We start from the raw sequence: 27,615 nt of genomic DNA, 5'->3' as shown, positions 1-27,615 counted from the left end.
GACCAGGGATCAAACCTGGGCCCGCTGGTAGGGAGTGTGAAGTCTTAGCCACCGGACCACCAGGGAAGTCCCCATTCATTCACCCTTCGCTCCTATCAGGTACTGTGCTAACTTGGGGAGGAGGTGGCAGCTGAGAAGACAGCTAAGGTGACTGCCCTTGGAGAGCTGGCAATTGCCTGGGGAGATGGCAATCGACTCAGGTGATGTCACGGCAAGTGATAGCAGTTTGGAGAGAAAACAAAGGGAGACATGGTGAGGGGGGCGTCGTTCCAGGCAGAGGACGCAGCAGAGGCAGAGGCAGAGGCAGAGGCCGTACAGCGGGACTCACTCCATCACCATCACATCCCGTTCTCCTTCTCACTTGTCTGGTCCTCCCATGTCACACTGGGGGGGAATCCTCGTTTATTTCCAAGTCTTGCTCTGGAATGTAAGCTTCCTGAAGGCAGGCCCAGGGCCTTATGTCCTCAGTGATACAGACCAGCACCTGGCACAGAGCTGTCCGTCCCTCCATCATATTTGTTGGGACTTCTCTGGCAGTCCAGTGGTTAAGACTCTGCGCCTCTACCACAGGGGGCACAGGTTGGATCCCTGGTTGAGAAACTAAGATCCTGTAGCCAAAAAAAAAAAAAAAAAAAAAAAATAGTCGTATTTGTTGAGTGATATGCCAAGGGAGGTGGGCTTCCCAGGTGGCTCACAATGGTAAAGAATCCGCCTGCAATTGCAGGAGGTAAAGGAGACATGGGTTCGATCCCTGGGTTGGGAAGATCCCCTGGAGTAGGAAACAGCAACCCACTCCATATCTTTGCCGGGATAATCCCATGAACGGTGGAGCCTAGTGTGCTAGCCCACGGGGTCACTGAGTCAGACATGACTGAGCATGACTGAGCATGCACGCATGCATGCCAAGGGAATGCACAGGTACTGGGTTAAATGGCCCACACCTGTCCCCGCAGGTCATCCCTCCTCCCCACCTTCATGAAGACGATGGAGTCGCTTGTCTCCCATTTGCCAGATGACTAAACTGAGGCTTGCACGTGGCAGAGCTGGATTTAAACTCAGTTCTCCCTGGGCCCTTTTGCTCCCCTGCGCAGGCCCGGAGAGGGGGTGAGAGGGGCATGGGGAGTGTGGCAGGGTAGCAGGCCCCTATCCCCCCCTCCCCACCGCCCCCGTCCACCCCCCCCCACCCCACCGTCCCCCGCAAAGGCAGCAGGTCATGAAGAACAGTGCTGCAGGCTCCATAAATAACCCGGGTCCCTGGGCCCTGCCTGTGGTTTAGCCGCGGAGAGTGTGTGTGTGTATTACAAACAGCTCTAATCCCCTGTCAGTTAAACTGGATATCAGAGGAGACAAGCTTCCGAGCGGGGAGGCCTAATTGAATCGAATTGAAAAGGCGGAATGGGCGGCCGCGATGCTGGGAGGGAGCGGCGCGCGCAGCTGCCGGGGGCCTCCCCTGCCCGGGCCGGGCGGCACCGCAGCCCCCGCCGTAGGGAGCGGGGCTTGGAGGGCATCGCGGTGGCGGGGGCGGGGGGCCGCGCCCCAGCCGCGGTACCCCGCCCCCTCCGGCCTCCCCTTTATCTGCTGGCTCTGCCATTTTCTCTCCATCGCTGACCCTTTTTCTGTTCCCTCTGTTATCTCGAATAATGTCACTGCCTCTTTAGAATCTATTCATCAGAGCAGAAAGAAGCCAATGCTGACACTGATAAAAAAAAAAAAAAATACCATCTGTGCCTGATAGGAAAGCGCTCTCAGCCCAACCTCTGGCGCCCGCGCCCGCCCCCGCCACCCGCCCGACTGCCATTCGAGGGGGCGCCCGGGGTAATCAGATTCCGCGGGGGCGGGGTGCCCGCCCACAGGTGGGCCCCCTGCTCCCCAGCTCACTCTCCGGAGCTCAGCTGAGCTGGGGAGACGGGCTCTGAAAGAGGTCTCAACCCCGGCAGTTTTCCAGCTGCAAAAGAGTCGGATTTGACCCTTGGGGGTTTTAAAAATTGATTTGCAGTCTTTATTATTTTATTATTATACCCTCCAAAATTTCCAGATTTCTGAATTCTCTTTAAAAACTAAATAGAAAGGTTGGGTGACTGTGGACCGACCACCCCGCAGGGCAACAACTATCTGGAGCTTTGGGGGGGGCGGGTGCTGCCCCCTCCCTGGGGCCTGGCTGGTTGGTGTCGCCTGGCTGGCCCCTGGAGGCTGTGAACTTGAGACCCCTGGGTGGGTAGGGTCCCTCAGAGTGGGGCTGAGGGGCACATGGAAGACCCCAGGGCACTTTTCATGGGACTGAAAACAATATCCTTAGAAATACTCAACCAAAGCCCAGAGAGGGAAAGCCACAGGGTTAAGTCACACAGCATTTCAGAAATCTCCCAGGTCGCGGGTAGCACTCTTCTCAACCACATGAGGCAGCTGGGGAGATGGAGGGTCTTGATTCTGCCCCCCCATCCTTCCCTGTCCCGGCTCCCCAGCAAAGCAGTAAAGACGCCTGCATCTGTGTGCTGTCCCATCACCCCTCCTGGGAGCAGGCTCTGCTCCAAGCCCCCTAAGGCATCAGAGGATGTACCAGCATCCAGTCTTCTCTCTCCTGGAGCAGGACGTCCCATCGGCAAAACCCAGCCACGCCAGGCAAGGAAAGTGGAAGAAACCCCAGGCTTTGGAGTCAGATGCTTCCGGGCCCCAGTCCCAGCTTGGCCACCTCAGAGCTGTCCCGTCCCCTCTCTGAGCCTCAGTTTCCCCACCTCTAATAACAACAAGAGCTGATGCATCTTGGATGCTCACTCCAGGTACTAGGCTCCAGGCCAAGTGTTTGATGTACACTGTGACCTAGCATCCCCACTTTACAGACGAGGAATCGGATGCCCAGACAGGTGACGTGGCCACTGCAAGCCCCACAGCTGGAGGTGATCCAGCCACAGAACAAGGCCAGACCTGTCTGAGCTCAGAGACATAAAACGGTAATCACTGGGAAGATGAAACCAGGGCATGAGGGCAAGCTCCTGGCAGAGTGAACGAGCCCTGTGATTTCTATGGATGGAAAAACTCAGGCCCAGAGAAGGCAAGAAACTGCCTCAGTTCACACCGTAAGCTGCCTTTTGGTTTTCTCTTCACAGCCAGAACATCTTAGGAAGATCACAGTCCTTGGTGTCTAGAGACCCATCTCAAGGCCTAGCTTCTGCACTTGTTGACTTCATGGCCTGGAGCAGGGACTCCCTCTGGGGGCCTCAGTTTCTTCATCTGTAAAGTGGGGCTCACCCTACTTTCCTCATAGGCTTCTTATGCCTCACGGATACAGGTGGAGAGAATGACGTGAAAGTATCCAGAGCCACAGACCAGCGAGCCGACAAGAGGAGGAGCAGCCCGTATCGATCACCCAGCTTCCCCAGGGCTCCGCCCAGTTCCTGGCACATATATATACACATGTGTACGTGTGTGCGTGCTCAGTCGTGTCTGAATCTTTTGAGACCCCATGGACTGTAGCTGTCCATGGGATTCTCCAGGTAAGAACGCTGGAGTGGGCTGCCATTTCCTTCTCCAGGGGATGTTCCCGACCCAGGGATCAATCCCGTGTCTCCTGCCTTGGCAGACGGGTTCTTTCCACTGAGCCACCTGGGAGCCCCCTTGGCATGTGTAGGTGCACATTTGATATCTGCTGGATGAAGAGCGTCCAGGAGCTCAGGGGCCAGAATTCGCCGACAGCCCTGGGCAGCCATGGGGAGGAGGGCAGCCCCATTCTCTCTGGGCAGGGAGGATGCCCTCATCCCAGGAAAGCATCTGCGGGGGACACCTCCTCAGCCAATGCATTATGCAAATGCGTCGAAATGGATGTTTTCCCTATCAGATTTAAAACATTGTGCGAGAACAGACCCAGTTAATCTCCTGTGCCAGGGGGGTTTGGCAGAGCAGCCTGCCAAAGAGGCCCAGTTCCCATCTCTTCCCATGTGTGTGTGATTAGGCAGCCTCCCGCTCGGTGAGCTCAAGAGGGTGGGTGAATGCATGCGTTCAGGCCTCCCCATCCCTTTCTGCTGCTTGGAGGGAGGTGGGGGTGGCCCAGGAGCCGGTGTTGGCAGGACCACGGGTTGGGGGGTGGGGGGCCCAAGGTGTGTGGGCAGCACCGAGGGCCAAGGGGGCTGGCGGGGTGGGCTGAGCCGGCGTTTCTGGGGCAAGTGTGACAACAGCGGAGCAGGGGCTGGAGGGGGACTTGGGGGGGTCACCTCCCGGAGAAACAGTCTGCCACAGCAGCTAAGAGCAGGGCCCAGGGGTCACGCAGACCTGAGTTCAACTTCCACTCTGCCACTTGCTTGCCTCGGAGCCTCAGGCAACTCACTTCCCTCTGCTGGGCCTCAGTTTACTCATCAATGGATGGGAACCTCCCTGTCTCACCTCCCGAGGGGATTCACAGGGAGAAGTCACCTCAAGTGCTAGGCTCCGTGCTAGGCATGGAGCAGGTGCTTGGGACAGCTGCTTTTGGCCTCTTGGGAGCTGACAGAGCCACGGGGAGGGGTGTAACTCGCAATGACCAGTGCAGAAGATGGGACGTTCCGCAGGATGGCCGGCCAGGTAAGGCACGTAATGAAGAGAAAAGGGGTGTGTGTGTGTGTGTGTGTATGTGTGCAGGACAGCAGTGCTAGCTTAAGAGAGAATTCAGGGCTGTAACAGTCAGATGCATGGTCCTGGACAGGATTCTGGACATTTAGGAGACAATTAGGAGGAAATGTGCCTATGCTCTGGGCATTGGAGATGAAAACGTATTGTAAGCATGTTGCTATGCCCCTCTGGGCCTCACCTTCCTCACCTAAGCTGATGATTGAGCTTGGCACAGAGTAGGTGCTAAGAGACAGCCCAGGAGTGGTCCAAAATGAGCTGGAAAGGCAGGCAGCACTGCAGAAGGGGCTGTGTGCTAGCTTTCTTTTTTTAAAAAAGAAAAAGCTTTGGCCAGAGAACAAGGATGAAAAGAGGGACCTTGAGAGGCAAAGGGGCGGGGCCGAGACCACTCAGATGGGCAGCGTGGCGGCCAGTGGTCCGCAGGAGCCAGTTTCAGAGAGAAGACATCCTCACTGACAGGAAGAACCAGGGTGCAACCGCAGCAGCTGCTCTGTCAGCAGGGATCACAGTGTCTGCTGCCCGTCTCCCACGGCGAGACCTCTGGCAGAGTGGAGAAATTTCCTGTGAACTTCAGTCTGTGAGGGTGGGTGTGAAATCGGCTGCAGAGGCTGGGAGCTGCTCCAGATGCTGACTTGAGAAATTGCTGTCCTCGGGCTGGCAGACAGGGCACGGGGCTGTGCCACCGCATCTTTGAGGAGGAAGCCAGGAGGCTGGAAAGCCAGTTGGCATTCTCTTGGGTTTCCCGAACAGCAATCCTGGGGGTCTCCACCTAGGGGGTTTGAATCAACAGGACCGGGCGCTTCTTATTAGCTCTGTGCACCATTCTGAAACTTCTGGACCCTGAGAGACACCCTTGTTTCTCAGTTCAGGACAGTTATAATGAGGTGCGTTGGACTTCCTGGGGGTCCGGTGGTTAAGACTCCTAGCTTCTACTGTGGGAGGTGCAGGTTTGATCCCTGGTTGGGGAAGTTCTGTGTGCCACGTGGTGCAGCCAACAATTATACTAATCATAATAGTGAGTGTTTTCTGAGTGCTTACAATGTGCTAGGCACCGTGCCAAGGGTGTACGTGCGTTTTCTCATTCAATCTTCATGGAACTCTATAAGGTGGGCGTTACTATGATTTCCATCTTCCCGATGGGGAGCCCGCAGCCCCGAGAGTAGAGGTCAAGTGGCGAGTGGCTGGCAGAGCGAAATGGGGACCCAGGTAGAGGTGAGCTCTTGGCAGCCTTAGGCAACATCTAGTTCAGTGACGTCAGTCCTGGCTGCACATTAAAATCACCTGGGAACTTGTGAAGACCACTCACGATTGAGCCCTTCGAGATGTGTTAAATCAGAAGAGCTGGGGGTGGGGGGAGGCATTTGGGGGTGGTTTCTAGGCGTGGCTGGGAGTGAGAATGCCATACCAGGCAAAACGAGAAGGGCAAGGCTACAAATGCAAATCGCCTGCAAATGTGACATCAAAGACAGGTGGCCAGGAGTGGGGGCCCCCAGGCCCATATGGTGGCCAGTGATGGTGGTGGCTGGGGTGAGGCTGCAGGCCAAGCGTGCCAGGTGGCGGCTTCATTGGGGCAAGGGTAACGGGTTGGCTCATGCTCCAGGAGAGACACCTGGTCCCCAGGGAGGAAGAGGGAGGGTCTCAAGGAGCAGATAGGTTCTGGGGCCTCGGCCTCTGGACACCCTCCTCGCAGGCCCACGTCCCGCAGTGCGGGGATGCTGTCAACCAGCATCAGCCCTGAGAATGCATCGTGTAGCCCTGACTGCTCACTCAAATCGTGTGGGGAGCTTGTGAAAAACACCCAGGCCCAGGTCCACTCTGACCAAGTACATCAGCGTTCACAGGAAATGAGGAGCCCGAGCGTGGAAAACAGCAAGAATCACAACAAACCTGTGTTCAGGCAGAAGCACAGAGGGGCAGAGGGCTGGTGTTGGAGTCAGACCGTCTGACCTGGAATCCTGCTTTGGATGCTGCTTAGCTGTGTGGCCTTGGACGAGTTTCTCGACCTCTCTGAGCTTCAGTTTCCCGATCTGTAAAATGGGACTAGCAATTAATTATTCTCCAAGATTGGGAGTAGATAAAAAGAGATGACTGAGGAACAGTACTTAGGACAGTGCCCCACACGTAGTAAAACCCGGTACTGATATCATTTTATGTATTGTTTTGAAGGCCGGAGACAGGTCAGTGATGCCGGGGTCATTTTCACACGTTAAGCTGAGGCAGACGTTCTTCCCAGTGCCCTGATTCCTGGCAGTGACCCCAGGCAGAACCTAGAGAGACAGAACCCTGATATGTGTGGGAGGGTAGAGAGACTGCTCTAAGATCGCTCTTACCCACCCTCCCCTGAAAGTCAAAGTGATGTCCCTCAGTCGTGTCCGACTCTTTGCGATCCCATGGACTGTAGTCTACCAGGCTTCTCTGTCCATGGGATTTTCCAGGCAAGTGTATTGGAGTGTGTTGCCATTTCCTTCTCCAGGGGATCTTCCTGACCCTCCCCTGAAGACACTGGGAAAGAAGCCAGCTGCCCCCTAGTGGCCAAGGGCAGAAGCGCAGAGCCATTTAAACCAAATCTGCTCTTTGCCCCAGCACCCCCACCTTCTTGTCGACTAGGGGCTCCCAGAGCTGCGGGTGGCAATGTGCTGGCTACTAGAGGTTTTGGGTGGATTCTGACATTTCATAAAGAGCCTTGACTTGCAATATAAAGTTCCAATAGGGCTCGGTGGGTGCCAGACACTGGCTACCGGCACTCAAGTCTCTTTTCCCTACCCAGTCAATTTTAGACAGGAAGGAATATTCCACAACCCAAAGCCAGCAGGTTTTGTTTCCATTTCTTTTTTTTTCTTTCTTAATTTAACCATTAGTTTATTTATTTTTTTCAATATAAATTTTTTTAATTGGAGGCTACTTTACAATATTATAGTGGTTTTGCCATACATTGACATGAATCCGCCACGGGTGTACATGTGTTCCCCATCCTGAACCCCCCTTCCACCTCCCTCCCCATGTTTCCATTTCTTACAAAAGTCTGCGAATTAGTGTGTGCTCATGATTTGAGAAGTTAGGAAGTTTATTTTTTATTTTTTACTTTTTCAGTTCAGTTCAGTCGCTTAGTCATGTCCGACTTTTTCTGACCCCATGGACTGCAGCATGCCAGGCTTCCCTGTCCATCACCAACTCCTGGAGCCTATTCAAACTCATGTCCATCACATCGGTGAAGCCATCCAACCATCTCATCCTCTGTTGTCCCCTTCTCCTCCCACCTTCAATCTTTCCCAGCATCAGGGTCTTTTCCCACGAGTCGGTTCTTTGCATCAGGTAGTCAAAGTATTGGAGTTTCAGCTTCAGCATCAGTCCTTCCAATGAATATTCAGGACTGATCTCCTTTAGGATGAACTGGTTGGATCTCCTTGCAGTTCAAAGGACTCTCAAGAGTCTTCTCCAACACCACAGTTCAAAAGCATCAATTCTTTGGCGCTCAGTTTTCTTTATACTCCAACTCTCACATCCATACATGACTACTGGAAAAACCACAGCTTTGACTAGATGGACCTTTGTTGGTAAAGTAATGTCTCTGCTTTTTAATTGGAGTATAATTGCTTTACCATGTTGTTAGTTTCTGCCATACAACAACATGAATCAGCTGTAAGTATATATGAGTTAGGAAGTTCCTCCTGAGCTAGGAAGTTTAAAATCCCCCTTTCTGGAAAAGCGGGCTGAAGCTGTGCTGATGGGCTGAGTTTGATGTTCGGACATCCATCCTGTCCACTAGGGCCATCTGGAGAAACCCTGCCCTATCCCATGGACACAGACAACCAAATGACCCAAAGTCCTTTCCACTAAGAAAGTGGCTGAAGAAGGGACAGGAGAGAGGGGACAGGTATGGGCAATGGAGACTACCAGACCCTCCCATCTTTCTAGACATGGAAAGAAGTGAGTGAAGCACTGTTTACTCAAGATCTTTTTATTTCCCCTTTGCCATCTTTTCTGCAACCCCTTCAGACACAGACCAGAAGGTATTGCACATCGACCCTGCCTTCGGCCAACCCTCATGCCAGATGGAAGGCAGAAGGCAAAGACCATCACTGGAACACCCCAGGAAGGCTTCCTGGGGGAGGTGGGACAGACAGGCAGGAGTACAGAAGTGGAGGGAAGGAGAAGGTCCACTGCTCTGGGAACCAGACCCCTGCATGTGGCATCCAAGCAGCTCGGCCAGGGAGTCTGTGGGTCCGTGGAAGCTTCCGGGAGGGCGGGAAAGAGGCCCTCTTGTCTCAGACAACCACACACACTCCACTGATGGCCTGGCTCAAGAGAATGTTGTAGAACACAGACCATGGCTTCCGGGCAGCCTGGCTCACGGTGCAGAATGTGGGGCACGGCCAGCGGGAGGGGTGTCACAGAGGGGCTGGGGGCCTCCCGTCAGCGTCAGGTGCTGGGCGCCCACTGGCCAGCACAGAAGCCAACTCCAGCGCCTGGAATAATCTGGGAGAGGGCTTCGTGGTGGGGCTGCAGCTGCATGGGCTCCTCTCAGAGGCTGTCCAGGCCTTGCCGGACAGAGGCATCCAGGGAGGCGGCCGTGTGGACAGAGACACCGGGGGCACCAACGCTGGTTTCCCAGCAGTCAAAGCCACAGCCGCTCAGCGCCCGCTTCGTGGCCTCTACCTCCGGCCGCTCCACATCTGCAGGGAGAAAGGGCATCAGGTCACTCCAACCATCGGCTCTCTTGAGGAACATTCTCCCTTGGAGAGTGTTCAGCCCTGCTTGTGGCACAGGCAGGGGACCAGTCTTCCTGTTGGAACGCCAAGCCTGGCATCCTCCATGGGAAGGTTATGGACCCCCGAGTCATGTGGAACCTGGCCATGGGTCCTCAAATGATGTCCCCTCTCTGAGCCTCATCTCCTCATCTGGGGGTAGGGCTGACAATGAGACCTGTCCCTCAAGGCTTACGGAGAGGCTGACACAGGCTATTATAGCTGGAGGGCCTGGCCCAGTGCACCGCACACTCTCCAGGAATGTTCTCCCGCCATCATCACTGCCCCAAACTAGGCCCCCACAGTCGTGGTTGGCCAAAGTTGGGATGCAGCAACTCCTTGAGGCCTGGGAGTCCTACTGAGGGTAAGGGGACCGCTGTGGGCTTACAGCAAAGGAAGGGGGAAAGCAGGACGAGAAAAGGAAGGAGGAGATGGAGAGGAAGCCGACCGAAAGCAGCGGTGATTCAACGCCCCAGCACAGGGCATGCTGCTGTAAGCCCGCTCCTCGGCCCTGCTCTTTCCCCAAAGACCAAAGAGGAGAGAGACACATTTCTCTTGTAGCAAGGTCAGTCCTGGTCCTGGCCACATCAGGAGGTGACAGCAGGGATGCAAGGCTGGTAGTGGTGGCGGTGACGGTAGATGGTGACAATGCCTTGGTTATTTCTCAAGCTTGTGCTTAGCTTGGCAGGTAAGGAGATGGGAGGAACAAGCCCTGTGCCAGGCTCTCTGCATACATTTTGCCTCCTTGAATCTAGGCAACAGTTGTTCATAAACTAGATGTTATGTAGGCCCAGAGCAGTTAATTCCCTTGACTGAGGCCACACAGCAGAGGTGAGACTGTTCACAGGCTTCTTCCTCCTCCCCCAGGAAGTGCCTGTGTGGACGCTTTGTGTGAGCCCAGGCTGGCAACTCTGCCCGCCCCCTGGGTACCTGGCCTGAGGAGCGTGATGCCACAGCCCCCGCCGCCCGCGCCAGTGAGCTTGCTGTGCAGTCCGTGGGCTGTGGTCACCTGGCACAGCTGGTCCAGCGAGGCATGGCCCACACCGAGGGCATTCAGATGGTGCTGGTTCATGTCGATGAGCTCCTGGGGAGAAAGTTCTCTGTTCCAGCTTGGCCTGCCTGAGGCTGAGGTCCTGGGCTCGCCCCATCCATCTGACAGCCGCTGGTTTGGGACCTCAAAAGGCTTTGACTGCCCAGCACACTGTCCTTCTCCACTGATAAAAGAGACCCTCTCCTTCCTGCAGGACTCCCAGTGGGGCTGGGATGGAGCTGGCGGTGAGCACACGTCAGGTCTGGCCACAGAAGGCTCTGGCCATGGGAACTGGATAGACAATGAGAGCCCTCCCAGGGTTTACTCTGCCTCTTTCCACTGGAGCTGCTAAAACTGGCCAACCTCAGAGATATGCCATTGGAGTTATGTTCCCTGCATATGTTCTCAGAGATTACACTGAAGACAGAGAGACATTTCAAACTAGGTTGTCTTGGGCCCTGGATCCAGCTATGCCTGAAGCTGTCTCCTCTGGTCGTCTCATTTAGAAGCCAATAAATTCCTTTGCTGCGAAAGCCTGGTTGAGATGGATTTGGGGCATTTGTGGAAGAAGTCTCAAGTAATATGCTATCCTACTGCTTCCTGGAACCGACTTTCAGAAGAAGAATGGGTGTGTGTAGTTCTAACTAGGTCACGAGTTGGGGGAATTGCTAAGTTTGTTCAGATTTCTCTGATTATGGATAATAAAATTCCTGCTCTCCTGCAGATCAAACAAGAGGCAGGTTGATGGAATAAAAAAGCTTACAGTCTCCACTGCCCAGGCATTCCCTATTTATATTTCACTTACTCCAGTGGTGTCGGCAAATCCCATCAAAAGGCCAGGCAACTTGCTAGATGCTGGGGCTCTAAGAATGAGCTCCAGTCCCTGCTGTCGGGCAGTTATGAACATGGGATCTGAAAGCAGGCGAGCTTGGGTTTGAATTCTGGCTAGGACACTTCTTGATTGCGTGTCTTGGAATGAGGTCTTTCAGCCGAGCTTCAGTTTGTGTGCTGAGTGCTGAGTCGTATCTGACTCCTTGCGACCCCGTGTATTGCAGCCCTCCAGGCTCCTCTCTCCATGGGATTCCCCAGGCAAGAATACTGGAGCGGACTGCCATTTCCTCCTCTAGGGGATCTTCCTGGGATCGAACCTGAGTTTCTTTGAGTCTCCTGCATTGGCATGTGGATTCTTTATCACTGTGCTACCTGGAAAGCCCCCAGGCTCCCCCTTGAAAAACAGGGATTCTAAGAGTATCTGCCTTGTTGCCAGGAGGATGGAATTAGGCGTCTTTCCCATGAAGCCTGGCAAAAGGTAAGTGCTCAGCAAACGTCAGCTGCTATTAGTACTTTTATGCTGCATTTCCAGTACCCCCATTTTTCAAAGGGGAAAACTGAGGCTCAGAGGGGAGAGGGATGTGCTTAAGGCTGCTGAGCTTGTTAGGGCTGAGCCAGCACCAGACGCTGGCTCTGCCTGATGTGAAGCGCATCTCTCGCCTCTGAGAGCACCCCTGGCCCTCTCCTTGCTCTGTGCAGCTGTACAACGCGCAGCTCTACCCCGGGGTCCCGGGAGAACCTATGTGCCGGGAGGATGCCCGTCACAGGGCTGTGTGCCGAGGCCCACCTGGTTCTCCTGCCCGGGGCTGCCGGGCAGGGTTGTGTCTGCCTCTCCCCGGCAGCCTGCCTCCCACACCCCAGCACTTGTGACAAACGAGCAGACATGCGTGATGGCCCTGTGGCAGCCCTGGGTGTCTTTCACCGGTCCTGGGGGCTGGAGAGGAGGGGAAACTTCTGGGGCCTCTCGGTGCCTGAGCACCAGGTGTCATGTTGCGAAGGCAGGTTCCAGACACCTGTCACATTCTGATCCAAAATCTGTCAAGGATCGGATGACAGGCTGTGACACAGGAGAACAGCTCACTGGTGTGAGTGCAGAGCTGTCCGGGAGGCGAGCTGCACATTTCAGCGGCTGCCGCAGCCAAAAATATACACACTGTATAATCGACGTGCTGTTCTGAGGCATTCTCCAGGGGCTCAACGGGGTGTATTTTAGGCAGCACTCCATCATTATTAATTTCCTCCGCGGGAGGACTGTGTTCCCTTCCTTTCTACGTGAAACAAATCGAGAACCAGCGGGAAAAGGCTGGAGGGATGGAAGGAGATGGCTGGGGGGTCGAGGGCAAAAGCCTGGAAATGAATTAGATGCAGTCCGTGCACCGAGCCTGGAGTACACACTTCTTAAAAATTTTGGGGGGGGATTCCCTGGTGGTCCCATGGTTAGGACTTGGTGCTTTCAGTGCCCTGGACGAGGTTCAATCCCTGGTCAGGGAACTAAGATCCTGCAAGCTGTGCAGTGAGACCAAAAAAAAAAAAAAAAAAGTTGACTAAAGGAATAAACAAGTCAGTGACTCCCAGCTCAGCCACTCACTTGATGAAACATCTCAGAGAAAGTCACTTTCTTTAGGTCTTGGTGTTTATATCTGTAACAGGGTGGCAACGTACCCACTTCACAGGTAGGTTGCTGGAGGATTAAGTGAGGGATCATCTGTGAAGAGGCTTGGAGGGTACCAGCGCCCACTCACGACAGGGGCTGCAGACTCAAGCGCCTACAGCAGGACGGGAGGCCCTAGGCCCAGGGCACGGCGGCTGTGGGCGGTGATCAGGCAGTGGTGGGGAATGCGGAGAAACAGAGACCCCAGGGCCTCACTTGAGGTGCTCCCTGGGCACCTCCGGCTGACCCACTGCTGCACAGCCATGTTGGCTGGGCCTGCCGGATCCTCTGGTTCTTCCATGGAAGCCAGGTGGCTTTTTAATGCTAGTGCACACTCACTGGGCCAGATGGGCTGGTTCTGGGAATGAGCCCATGCCCTCTGGCTAAGCTGGTGGCTCATCAGGCACTGTGCTCCGTGTCGCCCATGGGACCTCACTTCATTCTTAAGACACTCCAGTGAGGCCAGGATTCAGACGTGGGCCTGATGAAATCCCAAGCGTGAGGTCTCAACTGCTAAGCTAGAATTAGGCAAAGGGTGGGGGCTGGAGGATTGATGAAAGATTTCAGCCCATGTCTGATCCACGGCACACGAGTGAGAGATAGCTCCTGTGTGAACTTGATGTATTTAGTACTAACTGATGGATTAGCAAACAGAGCAGGAAAGAAGTGGCCAGGGGAGAAATCGCTCCTGGAATTATGGAGGACTGTGTCTTTACACGCACGACCCAAACCTGGCCCACTGCACTTATCACACACTAGACACCACGCTCAGGGCTGTCTGTGTTCCCTTGATTGCTCCCAATCACTTGGGAAGAGGCTTCAAGAGAAGACCCACTTGTTCACGGGTGCGCACACAGGCTCCAGGCCCAGCCTCTGTGCTTTAGCTCCCGGGGATTCCGAGCGCAGATGGGGAGGCCCTGCCCAGGACAGCGCCGTGGGTGGGGGACCCCGAGCCTGCAGGTGGGCTCTTACCTCCAGCGTGAGGTAGTGCTCTGGAGTGGGGGCCACCGCCATCTCCCCCAGCACCCGCTCGCACTCCAGGGAGATGGCGTCTATGGAGGTCAGGAGAGGGGCCACGATCTCAGGGAACTGCAGGGAAAGGAAGTGAGGGCCCGTGAGGCCTAGGGGTCAGCAGACACCTGGTGGAGGGGAAAGGTGTCCCCATGGCCCACACCCATCCTCTGAGTGAACCCCTCTCCTTTGGGCCTGGTCCCTGCCTTGCCCGGCCACTACGGACCCAAGCAGAGAGGAGGTTCTCACTGCAAAGGCAGCGTGTTTAAGGATTCCTGTTCTGCCTCCTTGCTGGGCTGTGGATGCACAGAGCCTCCCCAAGTCCCTGCTCCCCCTGCCTCCTCCCCCCACTAACCCAGGAGGCAGAGGGAGGGCTCTGACACCCAAACGGGAGTGTTGTGGCCCCGCCGGGAACACTCCTGGGAGTGGAACCAGCAGCACCTTCAGTAGCCGGCTCCTGACATTGGCCACCAGGACCTTGGTGCTGCGAGGCACTTTGGTGTTGATCAGCAGGATCTTCAGAACCGGTGGCCTGCGGGGCAAAGAGGGGCCAAGGTGAGCCCAGGACGGTGCAGCTGGGCCAGGGCTGGGGGCCCACCTGGACTCCACCCCATGCTGACTCAGGGCAGGAAGCAGAGGCCTGGGGAAGTGAGCTGGAGACAGGTCTGGGAAGCAAGGTTCTTGATGCCCAGTTGCGGGTGCCCACAGCCGCATCCCTGCTTTGGCCCCTGGGCAGACAATTGTTTTCCTTTGGCTTGTGACTCACTCCTCCATTCAGTTGTTTCAACCTCGAGTGAATGTGCAGACAAAGGGCCCGGCACGCGCGGAGTTAGTTCAAAGGCGCCACCACCAAGGGTACAAGAAGGGGTTGAGGCTCTGTCCTATGGGCTGCCCCAGGGAGCTGGAGGGGAGGGTGCTAGAGAATCAAAAAGCCCCGGGACCAGGGGTGAGTCACGGACGGGGAGAGTCAGGTCCCAGTGTTCTGAGCCCGTTCGTGCCCTGCCTCATTGGTGCCCAGACCTGGCAGGACCCCAGATGTGGTCAGAGGGAGTCAGTCATGCCCAGGTAGGAGAGCAGATGCCCCAGGGCAGCCACGCCCAGCTGGCCCGCCAGCACCCCCACGTGGTCCTCACCTGCCCTCTGGGCTCTATGAAAGTGAAAGTGAAGTCACTCAGTTGTGTCCTGACTCTTTGCGACCCCACAGACGGTAGCCTACCAGGTTCCGCCGTCCATGGGATTTTCCAGGCAAGAATACTGGAGTGGGCTGCCATTTCCTTCTCCAGTGGACCTTCCCAACCCAAGGATCAAACCCGGGTCTCCTGCATTGCAGACGGATGCTTTACCATCTGAGCCACCATCCCTCCTAAAACCACAGCCCCAGTGGTCCTTATGGTTGGCTGTCTTTGGGGACTTAAGCCACTGTTTCTTGTCATCTCGTCTGACTTTCAGAGCACTGCCCCGAGGCTGGGGACAGGGGTGGAGGACCTGAATGAGCTTTGGCCGGAGACATCTGCAGACAGACAGGCCCCGATACCTTTATTTGCTTTTCTTTTCACTGATCGAGACTGTAAAATCCAGCAAGGCTGGGAAAGGCTGCCAGAAACCTGCTTGATCTCACCGCCCATAAGCCCATGAAATTAATATCGATTCTCAGCCTTGGAGGCTGGCTTTTTTTTTCCACTTTACCAAAGATGAACATTCTATTTGGCTTTTCTCTTCCCTTTAAAGAGAAGCCGTTCCTCAAAAGGGCAGCGCTCTGGGAGGCTGCGTCTTGATCCACTTGGCAAACAATGCATTTTTTTTTCTTAATTGTGAAGCACCATGCGTGGTTTGGGGGTAAAGGGCTTCTCCTTAAGCCACGGGCGGGATTAATGTGGAGTCTGGCCTCCCGGCTTCTCAGAGAACCTGCCATCTGCTCACCGCAGCGCCCTGAAGCCAGCGACGAAGGTTGATCACTGGCTCTGTGTCCCCATCTATCGGGGTGGGAGGAGTCTGGGTATCATGTCTTCATCTCTCTCAAATAAAGTCCTCTGCAAACGGGCCTGCTGCCAGCCCTGCCAGCCCCACAAAACTCAGGACTCCTGTGACATCCAGTGACCACCCCCCAGGGCCACATCCTCTAAGTGCTGTGTGATCTCGGCCAGGTGACATCACCAAGCTCATCTCATCTCCCCCCTCCCTGGAGCTCACTCCACTCAGCCACCCTGGCTCCTGGCTGCTGTTCAACACTTCAGCCCCCACTCCTGCCTCAGGGCCCTTGCACATGCATCTCTGCTGCCAGGGACCTGCCCCCCAGCCTTGGCACTCTGCTCAAATGCCATCCAGGCAGAGGGCTCCAGTTCCCTCCTTCACATCCCAGCCCTCATTCTCCTTTCGTGTACTAAGGCCGTGGGGATGGCCTGCCGTGCCCTTACAGAGACGAATGTCCAGGGATCGTCTCCTCCCACAAAGTAGGGGCTCCGTGAAGGTGGGACTTTGGGTTCCCTGCTGAGACCCCAGCACCCGGTGGTTGTTCAGAGATACTTATGGACTGGATGGATGAACTCCGTCAGCAAAGAATAAAAAGCACTTGGCAGATACCGTTTCTGCCATGGATTCCCATGTCTAGGAGTCCCATTCTATAAATGAGAAGACAGAGGCCCCAGGGGAAATGACTCACCTAAGGGCCCACAGCAGGCAAATGGCAGAGCCAGGCTCCAAGTGGACCCTGGGACCCCAGAGCACCCGCTGCCCCCTGCCCCCTGCAACTGCACACACTTTTGGGCCTCTCCCCTACCTCCCGTGCCTGGGAGACCCTCCATTGCTCACTCTTAATCACCTGCCCAGCCACATCTGCACTGGCCTTCTGTGCCCAGGGCCCAGCTCAGGGCTTAGGATACAGCAGGCTCACAGGAAAGAGACCTGCCCCTGCCCCGTGAAGGACTCCCCAGATCTGCAGCCCGATGGTGACCTCCCTGCTGTCAGCTCCAACAACTTAGAGCCCTAAGAACACCTTTGTTTCAGATCGACATCATGACTGTCTCCTCTGAGAGACTGTGGGCTGCGGGTGGACTGGGCCCAGACACTCAGCCTCCCACCCTTGCTCCTGATCTCACTACATGCGTGTTCAGGCCACCCGGCAGAGCCACCGACCCCTGGGGGCCAGACTTCCCATTTCCTCCCCGCCATCGCTTCCATAAGCAGCCAGAAGAAGCTACTCCACCCTCCTGAATGGCCCTGCTCCCTCCTCTCTGTGGTGCAGGGGTTGTCACTCGGGGGGCTTGCCCTCCAGGGGCCGTGTGACAACATCTGGAGCTATCTTTGATTGTTGCACTGGAGATGGGGAGGGGCTACAGGCCTCTCGTGGGCAGAGCCCAGGGAAGCTACTAAACATCCCACGCTGCCCAGGACCGGTCCACCCACAAGGAATTTTCCAGCCCCAAATGTCCACAGTGCTGAGGCTAAAGGAATGCTGACCTGGAGCCCTCAGAAAGGCAGGTCTGGCTTCTGGAAGCCGACAGAGCAGGCGTGAGAAGAAGCTACAGGTGTAGAGAGAAGGGGTCCACACCACGGCCTGCCAGGCCCCTGAGCCTCGAATGCAGCACCCTGACTGGAGGCAGCAGAGGTCTGGGACCTGCTGTCTGGCCGCCAAGAAGGCCACCGTGGCTGCAGAAGGAGAGAGCAAGCCCCGGGACCCTCAGAGTGCAGAAAGGCCCCTGCAAGGCAGCAGAGGGCCCTGGGACAACCATCATTCCCCCGCCTCCATTTGATGGGGGAGGGCTCAGGGGACAGCCAGGAGGCACCTGCGCCCCTGGCCGCAGGCCCACGCCTTACCCCTGACGGTCCCACACTGCAAGCCAACAGAACAGAGGATACTGGAATTGAATACACACATCTGTAATTCCAGTGCGTCTGGAAGGAGAAAGGAAGGAAACCTACAACAGGCTGAAAGTTGCCAAACGTCCCTCCGCTCGGCCTGCCACGAGCCTCCTGTGGGCTCCAGTCCTGCTCAGACGTGGTGCCATCACTGTGGCAACCGCCACGGAGTCTTTTGGTGGCTCACGTGTGCACGTCTGTCTCTAACCACCCAGAACTATGTCTGAAATCCATGTTTATACCAAGGGTCCGAGGGGAGGGTCAGCTGGAACACAAGAAGGGATCACTCCTTGTTTACTAAATAGATTGGCAGATGAGCTGGTAACTGAAGGCGGGTCTGGGGGACAGCCGCATTCTGGAAGGGGGGTGGCCCAGCCTCACCTGACCACCCGCTCTGATCTCTCGCCAACTTCAGAGCTAAAGTGGAGAGGAAAGAGCAGGCTTCCTCATGCCCATGGCCTGTGGGGCCACATGCGGGAGGGGAATGCCCAGGGGCACCTGCCCCGGGTTCCTTTACAAAGAAATGGGGCTCCCCCTTTTCACAAAGAAATGCATCCCCCACCAGATGCAGAAGCTGCAGCTCCCCCAGAATTACCTCTTTAAAGATGAAATCTTCCCTTGCTGGTATCGGAGTGCTCCTCCTAAAGAGAAGAATGGGTGGGTTAGTCACAGGAAAAGCTCTGTATCTGGGCCTCCTGGGAAAGGGGTGGGATTGGGGTGGGGCAGAGTGTCACCATAACAGACTCAGCCCCGTAACGAGGCATCTCAGCTTCAAGGACCAAAGGCCCAGGAGGGCGTGGAGGTGCTCCGTGCCCAGGGCCGGGGGTCCCTTCCTTCCGTCCAGGCTTCCCTGGACAGGCCGCAGGGTGATGCGGTGGAGGTGGGGCCAGAGGGCATCCAGCTGCAGTGAGCAGGCGTCCTCCCCAGAGGGGAGCCTGACTCGTGTGGTCTGCAGCCCCCATGGCAGTGGTTCTGCAGCTGCACCCTCTGGATCCAAGGGGGTGGGGGTCTCACTGAAACCACAGCTTCCCAGGCCCTGGCCCACCCCCAGAGATTTGGATCGGGAAGGTGGGAAACCCTGAGGTTCCCCCTGTCCCCCTCCTATCAGGAAAATTCTATCTTCCTCAGAACGCATGGACTCTATGTTCATCCCAAAACCACAGTCTGGGCAGCTACGCCTGTCACGAGAATTCCTAAACGAATAAAAGCTGAGCACGTGGGCCCTAGGCAGCACCTACCCCAGGTGCTGACGGCGTTGTCCACTCCGGACGGGTTCCCGTGAATCACCCTCTCCCCCTGGAAGGCCCACTTGTTAATTAACTCCAAGTTCTCCTCGGTCCACCTGAAGGAGACACAGAGATTCGTCTTTACCGTCCACGGTGGTGAATGGGGAGCTGGGGGTCACTGAGGGCAGCAGAGGGCCGGGGTCACAGGTGGGGCTCACTGGAGACCAAAAGGCGAAGTGGTTTGGGCCCCCAAACTCAGAAAGAAGACAGATAGACAGCTCTGAGCCTCCCTGGCTACAGAGCAGGCCCTGCAGAGCGCTCCTGCCCAGTGCAGCAGGAGACCCGAGGCTTGGAGTTCACGGGGCTCTGCTTTGTCTCTCATGAGCTGAAGGACTCTGGGCCCCTTGCCTGCCCTCTCTGAGCCCCACTCTCCCACTCTGGAGGAACGTAACTCCTGCCTCCGCACAGGCTCAGCAGGCATGTGGGCCCGTTGGAATCCAGCCCTCTCTGGATTCCTCCCCAGAAGGGGTGTGGACTCACTATGACAGTGAGTGAGTATCACTTGAAAGCCTGTGAGGACCACACGAGGACACGTGCTCAGCCCCACCGCCCCACCCTCTCTCTCAGCTCGTTTCCCTTCTGTCTAGTCCCTGCCCCGAGACCCAACAGAAGCTGCTGGGGGTTGAGCCGTGGACTAAGCAGGGAGCTGGTCTGAACCCATTCTGCCGCCGACTCACTGGGCATCCCTGAGCAGCCGCATCACCTCTGACCCTCAGTGTCCTCCTTCAGCAAACAGGGATGAAGGTGTCAAATCACAGAGGACGTTGTGGGATGGAAAAGCACACCAGTGCTCTGCAAAACGCCCAGGGAACGGTGTGTATTCCACCTGGGGTCTCTGTCCTGAAGTCACCCCAAGCCCGGTCCACCCACTCCTTTGCTGTGGCGCCTTGGGCAAGTCAGTCACTCTCTCTGAGCCCCTTTCCTCAAGGGTCAGAGGAGGATCTTATGGACCTGAAACTCACCCAGTGGTTGTGAAGCTATGATTAATAGTCAACACTGTTCAGAGCTACTAATTACCCAGGGCCAAGCACTGTGCTGCAGGCTTCCCCTAATCCCCACAATAACCTCTCAGGGAGGGTACCACAGTCACCACTCCCTTTCTTACAGAAGAGGACACTGAGGCTCTGACGGGTGAAACAGTATCCCCAAGACCATGGTGCCACTCACGGTGACGTCAGAACCACATACGCTCACTGGAGCCTGAGCTCATAACTGCTGACCTTTGGGGTGCCGACGAGACTCACTCACTCACTTGTTCAGTATACACTGAGCATCTACTATGCGCCTGTGACTAAGAGCACAGACGTGGTCCCTGACTGCTTGCAGCCTTGGAGTCTAATGCAGAATGGATGTCAGGAAGTCACCAATATTTAACTATAGCCTCCAAGAAGTACAATGCCGACTGGACAAAGTGTACCCCATTCTGAAAGGGGTGGGCGGTCTGAGGGACAAGGTGGGGTGGTCAGGGAGGCAGGAGGTGGGGGCAAAGAAGTCCAGCCTGAGGCTGTGCAGCCTGTGCCGTGACTGGGACTGGACAAGAGCTGGCCCTTTCCAGGGCCACAGATGAGCCAGAGTGGGGTGCGGAAGGGGCACCTGAATGCGGCCCAGGGTCCAGTCCGCTCAGCAAAATTGACTCTTTCTTCTGATTGGGAGACGCTGGGGGCATGGTGGGTGGGGGCCAGGTCTGCTCTCCCTACAGGTTCTCAGCAGTGATGGGTCTTCACAGGAGGTGGGGGAACCAGGTGGAAAGAAGCAGGACAGGAAAGACCACACGCATACCTGGACACCCACAGGCATGCACATGCGCGCACATACCCACACCACCTTTATCTTTTGAAAGGTGGAGCCGGTCCGCCGGTTCGTGGGCAGATGTCTGTTTGGGGGGCCCAGGCCACCTGGCCTTCACTGCTCTGCGCTACAATCAGCGATCAGCATGTGGTACTGAGCGGTGGTCCTGTCGCCTCTGTCCTGCGTCACCCTCTTACCCTGAAGTGAGCACGTCAAGGCTGGAAGCTCCCCCACCCCAGAGTTCATCAGGTGTAGCCACTCCTTTTCAGATGAAGAAACAGAGCCCCAGAGAAAGCGAGTTAACAGGTGAACGTGACTGCGATTCCTGAAAAACGGCCCCCCTGCAGCTGCAATCGCTCATTACCTGACAGATGCTTCCCAAGGCTGTCTCCGCCGGCCCCCATCCCCCGACATGTGAGCCCTTCAGAGCAGCCTTGGAGAATTCAGACTGGGAATCCTATCAACAGCCCCCGGACCCACTGTGGCCACAGGGACCAAACTGAGCTTTGGGCCTTGGCAAGCAGCACACCCTCCCGGACACAGCACAGCTGGGCCCACACGGCTGGACTGGAAGCCCCCCAGCAAGAGGGCTCCTTGAAGCCATGAGGACAGGCCTCAGCAAGAAGCTGCCAGGCTGGATGCTGCGGCCTCATTCCCGACTCCCAGGACAAACTGCATTATCCATGCTTGGGCCAGTTTCTCAAGTTTCCCCAAGTAACAGAAACGGCCCGCCCACAGCCCTGTCAGGATAAGCCTCAGTGACTCACAGTGAGAACCGCAGAGGAGACGCTATGACCTTGTGGGCATGAAGATCAACAGGAGGGGAGACGTCCTGACCAGACAGACGCTCCTGTGTTTCCTTCTCAGCACGCTGTTTGTCATAACCATTTGGTACGACCTGGCAATGTCCCCCTGGGTATGAGTGAGGCTCCCAGTGGGGGGAGTGGACTGGTCAGGGTCCCACAGTGAGCTGATGACAAGCATGATGGCTCATCTGATCCACTGCCCTACATGTGGGCTCAGGTTCCTTCTAAAAAACCACAGCATCTGAACTCAAAGGAGGCAAGGTCAGGATGAGGTGGCGGGGGGCAGTGGTAAAGAGCTCAAGTTCTAGATTCAGACCACCAGGTCCAGATCCCACTCCACCACCACAAGCTGTGTGGCCACCCTGCGCCTCAGCATGCCCAGCTGTAAGGGGCCCATGGGACAGATCTCAGCTTGGGGTGTGGTGCCCAGGAGGGACAAGGAGCAGGGGGAGGGCCTGATTACCTGCCGGCAGCCTCCCCATCCTTCAGCGGGTTTGGGATCTCCTCGCACGCGGTCAGGAGGGCAGCTGCCAAACACACGGAGTAGGCGGCACTGGAGCCCAGCCCGGCCCCAGTGGGCAGCTCCGACCATACAGTGATGTCCAGGCTGGGCAGGGCTCTGAAACACACCAGGCGGCAGAGCTCTGACTTTCCACAGGACCCCTTGGAGGTAGGTGAGGTCACCACCCCCATTTTACAGATGAGGAAACTGAGGCTCGGAAGGCTAAGAACCTCATACAAGCTAGAAAGTGACACGGGGTTTGAACCCACACTGTCTGACCCTTAGCCACATGCAGCCTGTGCCCTGTATCACCCCGTGACACCACCTCAACCAGGAATGTCCCTCTCTAGGAGCTGGCTTCCCCAAGGGCAGACAACCCAGATCTTATCAAAACACAGGCTTCACTCTGCTAATCACAGAGCTCCCTTGGAGCCCGTGGGACATGGCACAAGCATGCTTCCCTGGCCATGGCACAGAGAAGCCACCCAGCAGATCCGAGAATGGACTCTGGCTTTGGTTCGGCTGAAATGAAAGGCCAAAGGAGGCAGCATGAGTTAAAAAGGCAGGTGTTGAACTGAAGAGAACGGAATTGATTTCCCAACTCTCAACACTTACTAACTAGCTATGTGGCCCAGAGAGTCTCTAACTCTCTGGGTCCCAGTTTCTCCCTGTGCAAAATGGAGAGGGTGTCCTCGTGAGGTTGCTGTGAATATGAAAGCAGACCATATATATATACACACACACATATAGGGTCTAGTATGGTGGACTTCCCTTGTAACTCAGCCAGTAAAGAATCTGCCTACAATGCAGGAGATCTGGGTTCGACTCCTGGGTCAGGAAGATCCCCTGGAGAAGAAAATGGCAACCCACTCCAGTATTCTTGCCTGGAGCATCCCATGCACAGAGGAGCCTGGAGGGCTACAGTCCTCGGGGTCGCAAGAGTCAGACAAAACTAAGCGACTAAACCACCAACTAAACAACCACCAGTATGGTGCCTGGAACGCAGCAAGGACAGCTGATGGGTATTCAGAGCCTGGAAGGGAGCCCACGTGCTGTCTAGCAGCCAAAACTTCGGCTCAATCTTGGGGGCAGGCTGCACCTGCGCTCCCTGCCCCAGCGGCGCACATACCTCTGACTCTGGCAGATAGACAGGTACAAGTAGAGGAAGGCCAGCATGGCCAGGTGCTCAGGATCCACACAGTCCTTGGGGAAGCCCGCCACCTCCTTCAGCTTCTCCACGTGCTTCGCGGTGAGCGCTGCGCTGTCACCGTGCCCTGTCACACAGGCAAACAAGTGTACGCGGGTGGATGAGAAGGCCTCAGTGGTTTTACAGACACCAGAATACAAAAAAACTGAGACATTCCAGGTGTCAGAATCTGGAGAGACATGGGCTCAGGGCCCGAGCTCCACAGCCAAGGCTGTCGGTGAACTGCAGGCTTGGGAGGCAGGCAGGCCTGGGTTTGGGTGGGTCCTGACTGTGCCAAAGACTGGTTTTCTGACCTTGAATAGGGGACTTAATCTGTCTGCACCTAAGATTCCCTGAGGGGTAAACAGGTAACAGGGGTATCTCCTCCCAGGATTGTTGCAGAGTAATAAAAAAAGGTACAGAAAACCCTTAGCACTGCTCCTGGCATGTAGTAAGGGCTTAATTGCTAGTAGTTTTCAAACACACACACATACCACTCAGAGGCCTGGGTTTGACCTCCGTGGTACAATATCAAAACTAAAGGCCACGAGGCTTTCCTGGTGGTCTAATGGCTAAGATTCCAGGGTCCCAGGGCAGGCGGCCCAGATTTGATCCTTGGTCAGGGAACTAGATCCCACAGGCTGCAAGTAAGAGTTCACGTGTCACAACTAAATGACCCTGCACGCGGCAAACTAGATATCCTGTGCACTGCAACTGAGAACCCAGCGCAGCCAAATAAGTATGTAGATACATTTTCAAAAGATTGCCCAGTAATTTAAAAATTGCTACAAAATATTAAAAACACACACACACAAACTAAAGGCCATATTGCTGCTGCTGCTGCTGCTGCTAAGTTGCTTCAGTCGTGTCCGACTCTATGCGACCCCATAGACGGCAGCCCACCAGGCTCCACCATCCCTGGGATTCTCCAGGCAAGAACACTGGAATGGGTTGCCATTTCCTTCTCCAGTGCATGAAAGTGAAAAGTGAAAGTGAAGTCACTCAGTCGTGTCCGACTCTCAGCGACCTCATGGACTGCAGCCTACCAGGCTCCTCCGTCCATGGGATTTTCCAGGCAAGAGTACTGGAGTGGGGTGCCATTGCCTTCTCCGAAAGGCCATATTACTTCCCCAATATTGCCCTCTCCCAAAACATAATTAGTGAGAATAGGACAAGTACATCAAGCGAATATGAAAGGTGGAGATTTGCTTGGGTGGAAGGGAAAGGCCGGTGCGTGTAGAAGGCTTTTAAATTTTAAATAAATTAATATATTAGTAAATAAGTAAAGCTATTCTTAGGGGGGACAGGAGAGAAGACACCTCCAGGGTGATGTGTCTTGGGTCCCTCGGGGACAGCCTGGGATGACAGCCCAGCTGTCTTCCTTCCCCTTCTCCTCAGGGCCCAGCCTCTTCCCACAGCTGGTTCCTGCTCCCTGTACTTACCCAGAAAGCTGGTGTCCAGCAGCTGAAGGCTGGCCACGTCCCAGGCCCTCCTGACGCCAATGTTTGGTAAGTTGAGGCCCACTCTCCCATTGCTGTGGGGCTGAAGCCGGAGAAATGTTCTCAAGTTCAAGGCCACTGCTAGTGCTACCTATAGAACAAAGCGCACGATACTAGCAGTTAGCCTGGGGGTCGCTGGCAACATGCATGGCTTCTGATTTAGATACTAGCACGTGGGCCACTCTGACCTATGCCCTTGGCAGACACTTCTCATCAACCTTGGCACCTTCTTCACAGGCACAACCGCTGCCAATCAGTTAGGAGTTAATACCTACGTGTCTTTTCCCTTCCCATGTAAAACTTCAGAATTTCTCAACACCAAAGGACGGCTTCCCTAATCACTGTGTTTTCAAAGATTAATATAAGAACATGAAAAATGACAGCAGGGAGGAACAGAGTAAGCATGGCTTTAGGTTCAAGCAGACAGGGTCACTCCTAACTCTACCGAGGTGTGCGGGACCTTGAACAAGTTGCCAACGCTCTCCTAAGCCTCAGCTTCCACAACCGTAAAATAGGACAATAGAAGTGTAACCTCTGAGGACAGTTGTAAGAGTTAAACGAGATATGCGTGTCTCAGACTCCTCTGCAGGATCCTATTCATTTTCCCCAAGAGTTTAGTCCTTAAACTTCATCTCTTCTCCACTGAAGCTTACTTCCTAAGTAACTTCATTCCACCCACATGGCTTTCCGTGTCATTTTCTTGCTATCTTACTGGGTGGGCCAGAGAAGTCCTTAAGAGAGCCTAACACCTGCCTTTTCTTTGCCCAGCTGGGAAGAAACTGACCTCCTCTCTGATCTCCCAGGCTACACCTCAAGACTTTCTTTCAGCTTCTTTTAAGATTAGCATCAGAAGACTTCCCTGCTGCCAGTGGCTAAGACTCCATGCTCCCAATGCAGGGGGTCTGGGTTTGGTTCCTGGTCAGGAAACTAGATCCCACGTGCCGCAACTGCAACCCAGCACAGTCAAATAAACAAATAAAACATTTAAAAAAATATATTAGCATCAGGGGACTTCCCTGGTGGTCCAGTGGTTAAGAATCTGTCTGCCAGTGCAGGAGACACAAGTTTGATCCCTGGTCCAGGAAGATCTCACATGCTGTGGAGCAACAAAGCCTGTGCTCCAGGCCCCTGAGAGCTGCAGCTACTGAGCCCACGAACCACGACGACTGTAGCCATCTTGTCTACAGCCTGTGCTCCACAACGAGAGAAGCCACTGCAACAAGAAGCCTGCACTTGCTACAGCTAGAGAAAGCCCTCATGCAGCAACGAAGACCCAGAGCAGCCAGAAGTAAACTTAAGAAAAAGAAAAGATTGGCGTCCAGGAGCAGCAGCTCCCAGCCCTCAGAGGCTCAGGGGGCCCTGTACCTTGCCATGGACCACGGCATGCTCTCCATGCAGAATGACTTTCCCTGGAGCGGACACCAGCAGGACTTCTGACAACATGGCTCCTGGGAGTCCTGAAAAGGAAAGACAAAGAGAGGATGGAAGGTCCCCAGACCTCAGAGAACACCTAATTCAAGCACCCCATTATAACAAAAAAGGCAGCTACCATTCAGCACTTGCTGTGTGCCCCAAAAGCAGTGCGGGGCAGCAGTCAGCCTGACACACCAAAAAATCTGGGTTTGAACCCACTGCTCCCCAGTGATGTCATCTTAGCTAGCCACATAGCCATCAAATAGCCACGAACCTTAAAAGTTACATGGGACAGTAACTATTCACCTTTATGGGTTTTGAGAAAGTTAAACTAAATAACACAAGCAAAACACTTAGTAGTGTCTGGCACACCACAGTCAGTTACTGATAGCTCTGTATTACTGACTGTTTTTGGTTCCAGCTTTTATTATTACTACTATTAAAGGTAGAAATTTAAATGAAATCATGGACTGGAAAGAAATTTTTTCCTGGGCATTTCCAGGCTGTTTCTAACGTTTCACAATTAGAAACAAGCTGCAGAAAAACAACTGTTACACCTCCCCACCCCACCCCGCCTTTTTTTGCACACTTAAGTCAGGATCTCTGCAAGACAGTCCTAGAAAGTGACTTGCTGGGTGTGCGTGTGCACATTTTAGATTTTTATGAATAATGCAAAGCTACTCTGATGGCTCAGACGGTAAGGAATCCGCCTGAATGCAAGAGACCTGGGTTCGATCCCTGGGTCAGGAAGATCCCCCAGAGAAGGGACTGGCTACCCACTCCAGTATTCTTCCCTGGAGAATCCCATGGATAGAGGAGCCTGGCAGGCTACAGTCCATGGGGTCGCAAAGGGTCGGACACGACTGAGCGACTTACAAAACAGAAAGGGAAAAAACTATCTATTTAAGGCTTTACTTCAATAGCGTGAGACCTGAACCGAACTATGAGCTAAGTGCTATTATGACCCCAGTTCCTCAGGGAGGGAAACTCATACTCCGAGCGAAGAGACCTACTGCTTGTCCGAAATTCAAAATCCTGTCAGTTTCCAGGTCGCCGGCTCCTGAGGAAGCCGGATTCTCAGAGCTGAGGAAACTGAGCGTGAGAGGCCGGGAGCCCAGTCCAGGGTCGTTCTGGGTCTCGGCCTCGAACTTCGCTCCACCCCGCCTCGCAACCCCAACCTCTCACCTGTCGCCTCAGGTGCTGTGTTTCCGAAGCCGAGCCGCTCCAAGACTTCATACCCGAGCTCGCGGGTACGGAGGAGAGGCGGCTTCTTCCTTCCGCCAAGCCAATCAGAGCGCGCGAGCCGGGAGTTCCCTTCACCAATTGGCTTGAGCATTGGCCAATAGCTGCCGTTCACCAAGACCTCACGGATTTCCCCGCCCAACTCCTTCCCTGGACCAATAGGAAGCAAGTCCC

General features: G+C 55.1%; 1 protein-coding gene across 2 annotated transcripts; it reads right to left on the bottom strand.

The window, feature by feature from the left end:
* Positions 1–8,979: 8,979 nt before the first annotated feature.
* Positions 8,980–27,503, bottom strand: MVK (mevalonate kinase). 2 transcript variants are annotated; one of them, XM_005891503.3, is made up of 11 exons: positions 27,385–27,503; positions 26,152–26,243; positions 24,730–24,877; positions 23,231–23,375; positions 22,063–22,218; positions 18,958–19,061; positions 18,315–18,360; positions 14,306–14,396; positions 13,826–13,942; positions 10,272–10,425; positions 8,980–9,269 (listed from the first exon to the last, which is right to left on the bottom strand). In XM_005891503.3, the coding sequence occupies exons 2-11, from the start codon at positions 26,227–26,229 to the stop codon at positions 9,118–9,120; spliced, it is 1,191 nt and encodes a 396-aa protein (XP_005891565.1). In that variant the 5' UTR covers positions 26,230–26,243; positions 27,385–27,503; the 3' UTR covers positions 8,980–9,117. The 2 variants fall into 2 exon arrangements, with proteins under 2 accessions (XP_005891565.1, XP_070242093.1); XM_070385992.1 differs by lacking the exon at positions 22,063–22,218.
* Between the last annotated feature and the right edge of the window lie 112 nt (positions 27,504–27,615).

This window comes from Bos mutus, chromosome 17 (assembly GCF_027580195.1).
Source record: "Bos mutus isolate GX-2022 chromosome 17, NWIPB_WYAK_1.1, whole genome shotgun sequence".
In the NCBI taxonomy this organism is placed as follows: Eukaryota; Metazoa; Chordata; class Mammalia; order Artiodactyla; family Bovidae; genus Bos; species Bos mutus.
Note: the sequence above shows the minus strand (reverse complement) of the source record. Positions and strands in the feature narration are given on the sequence as shown.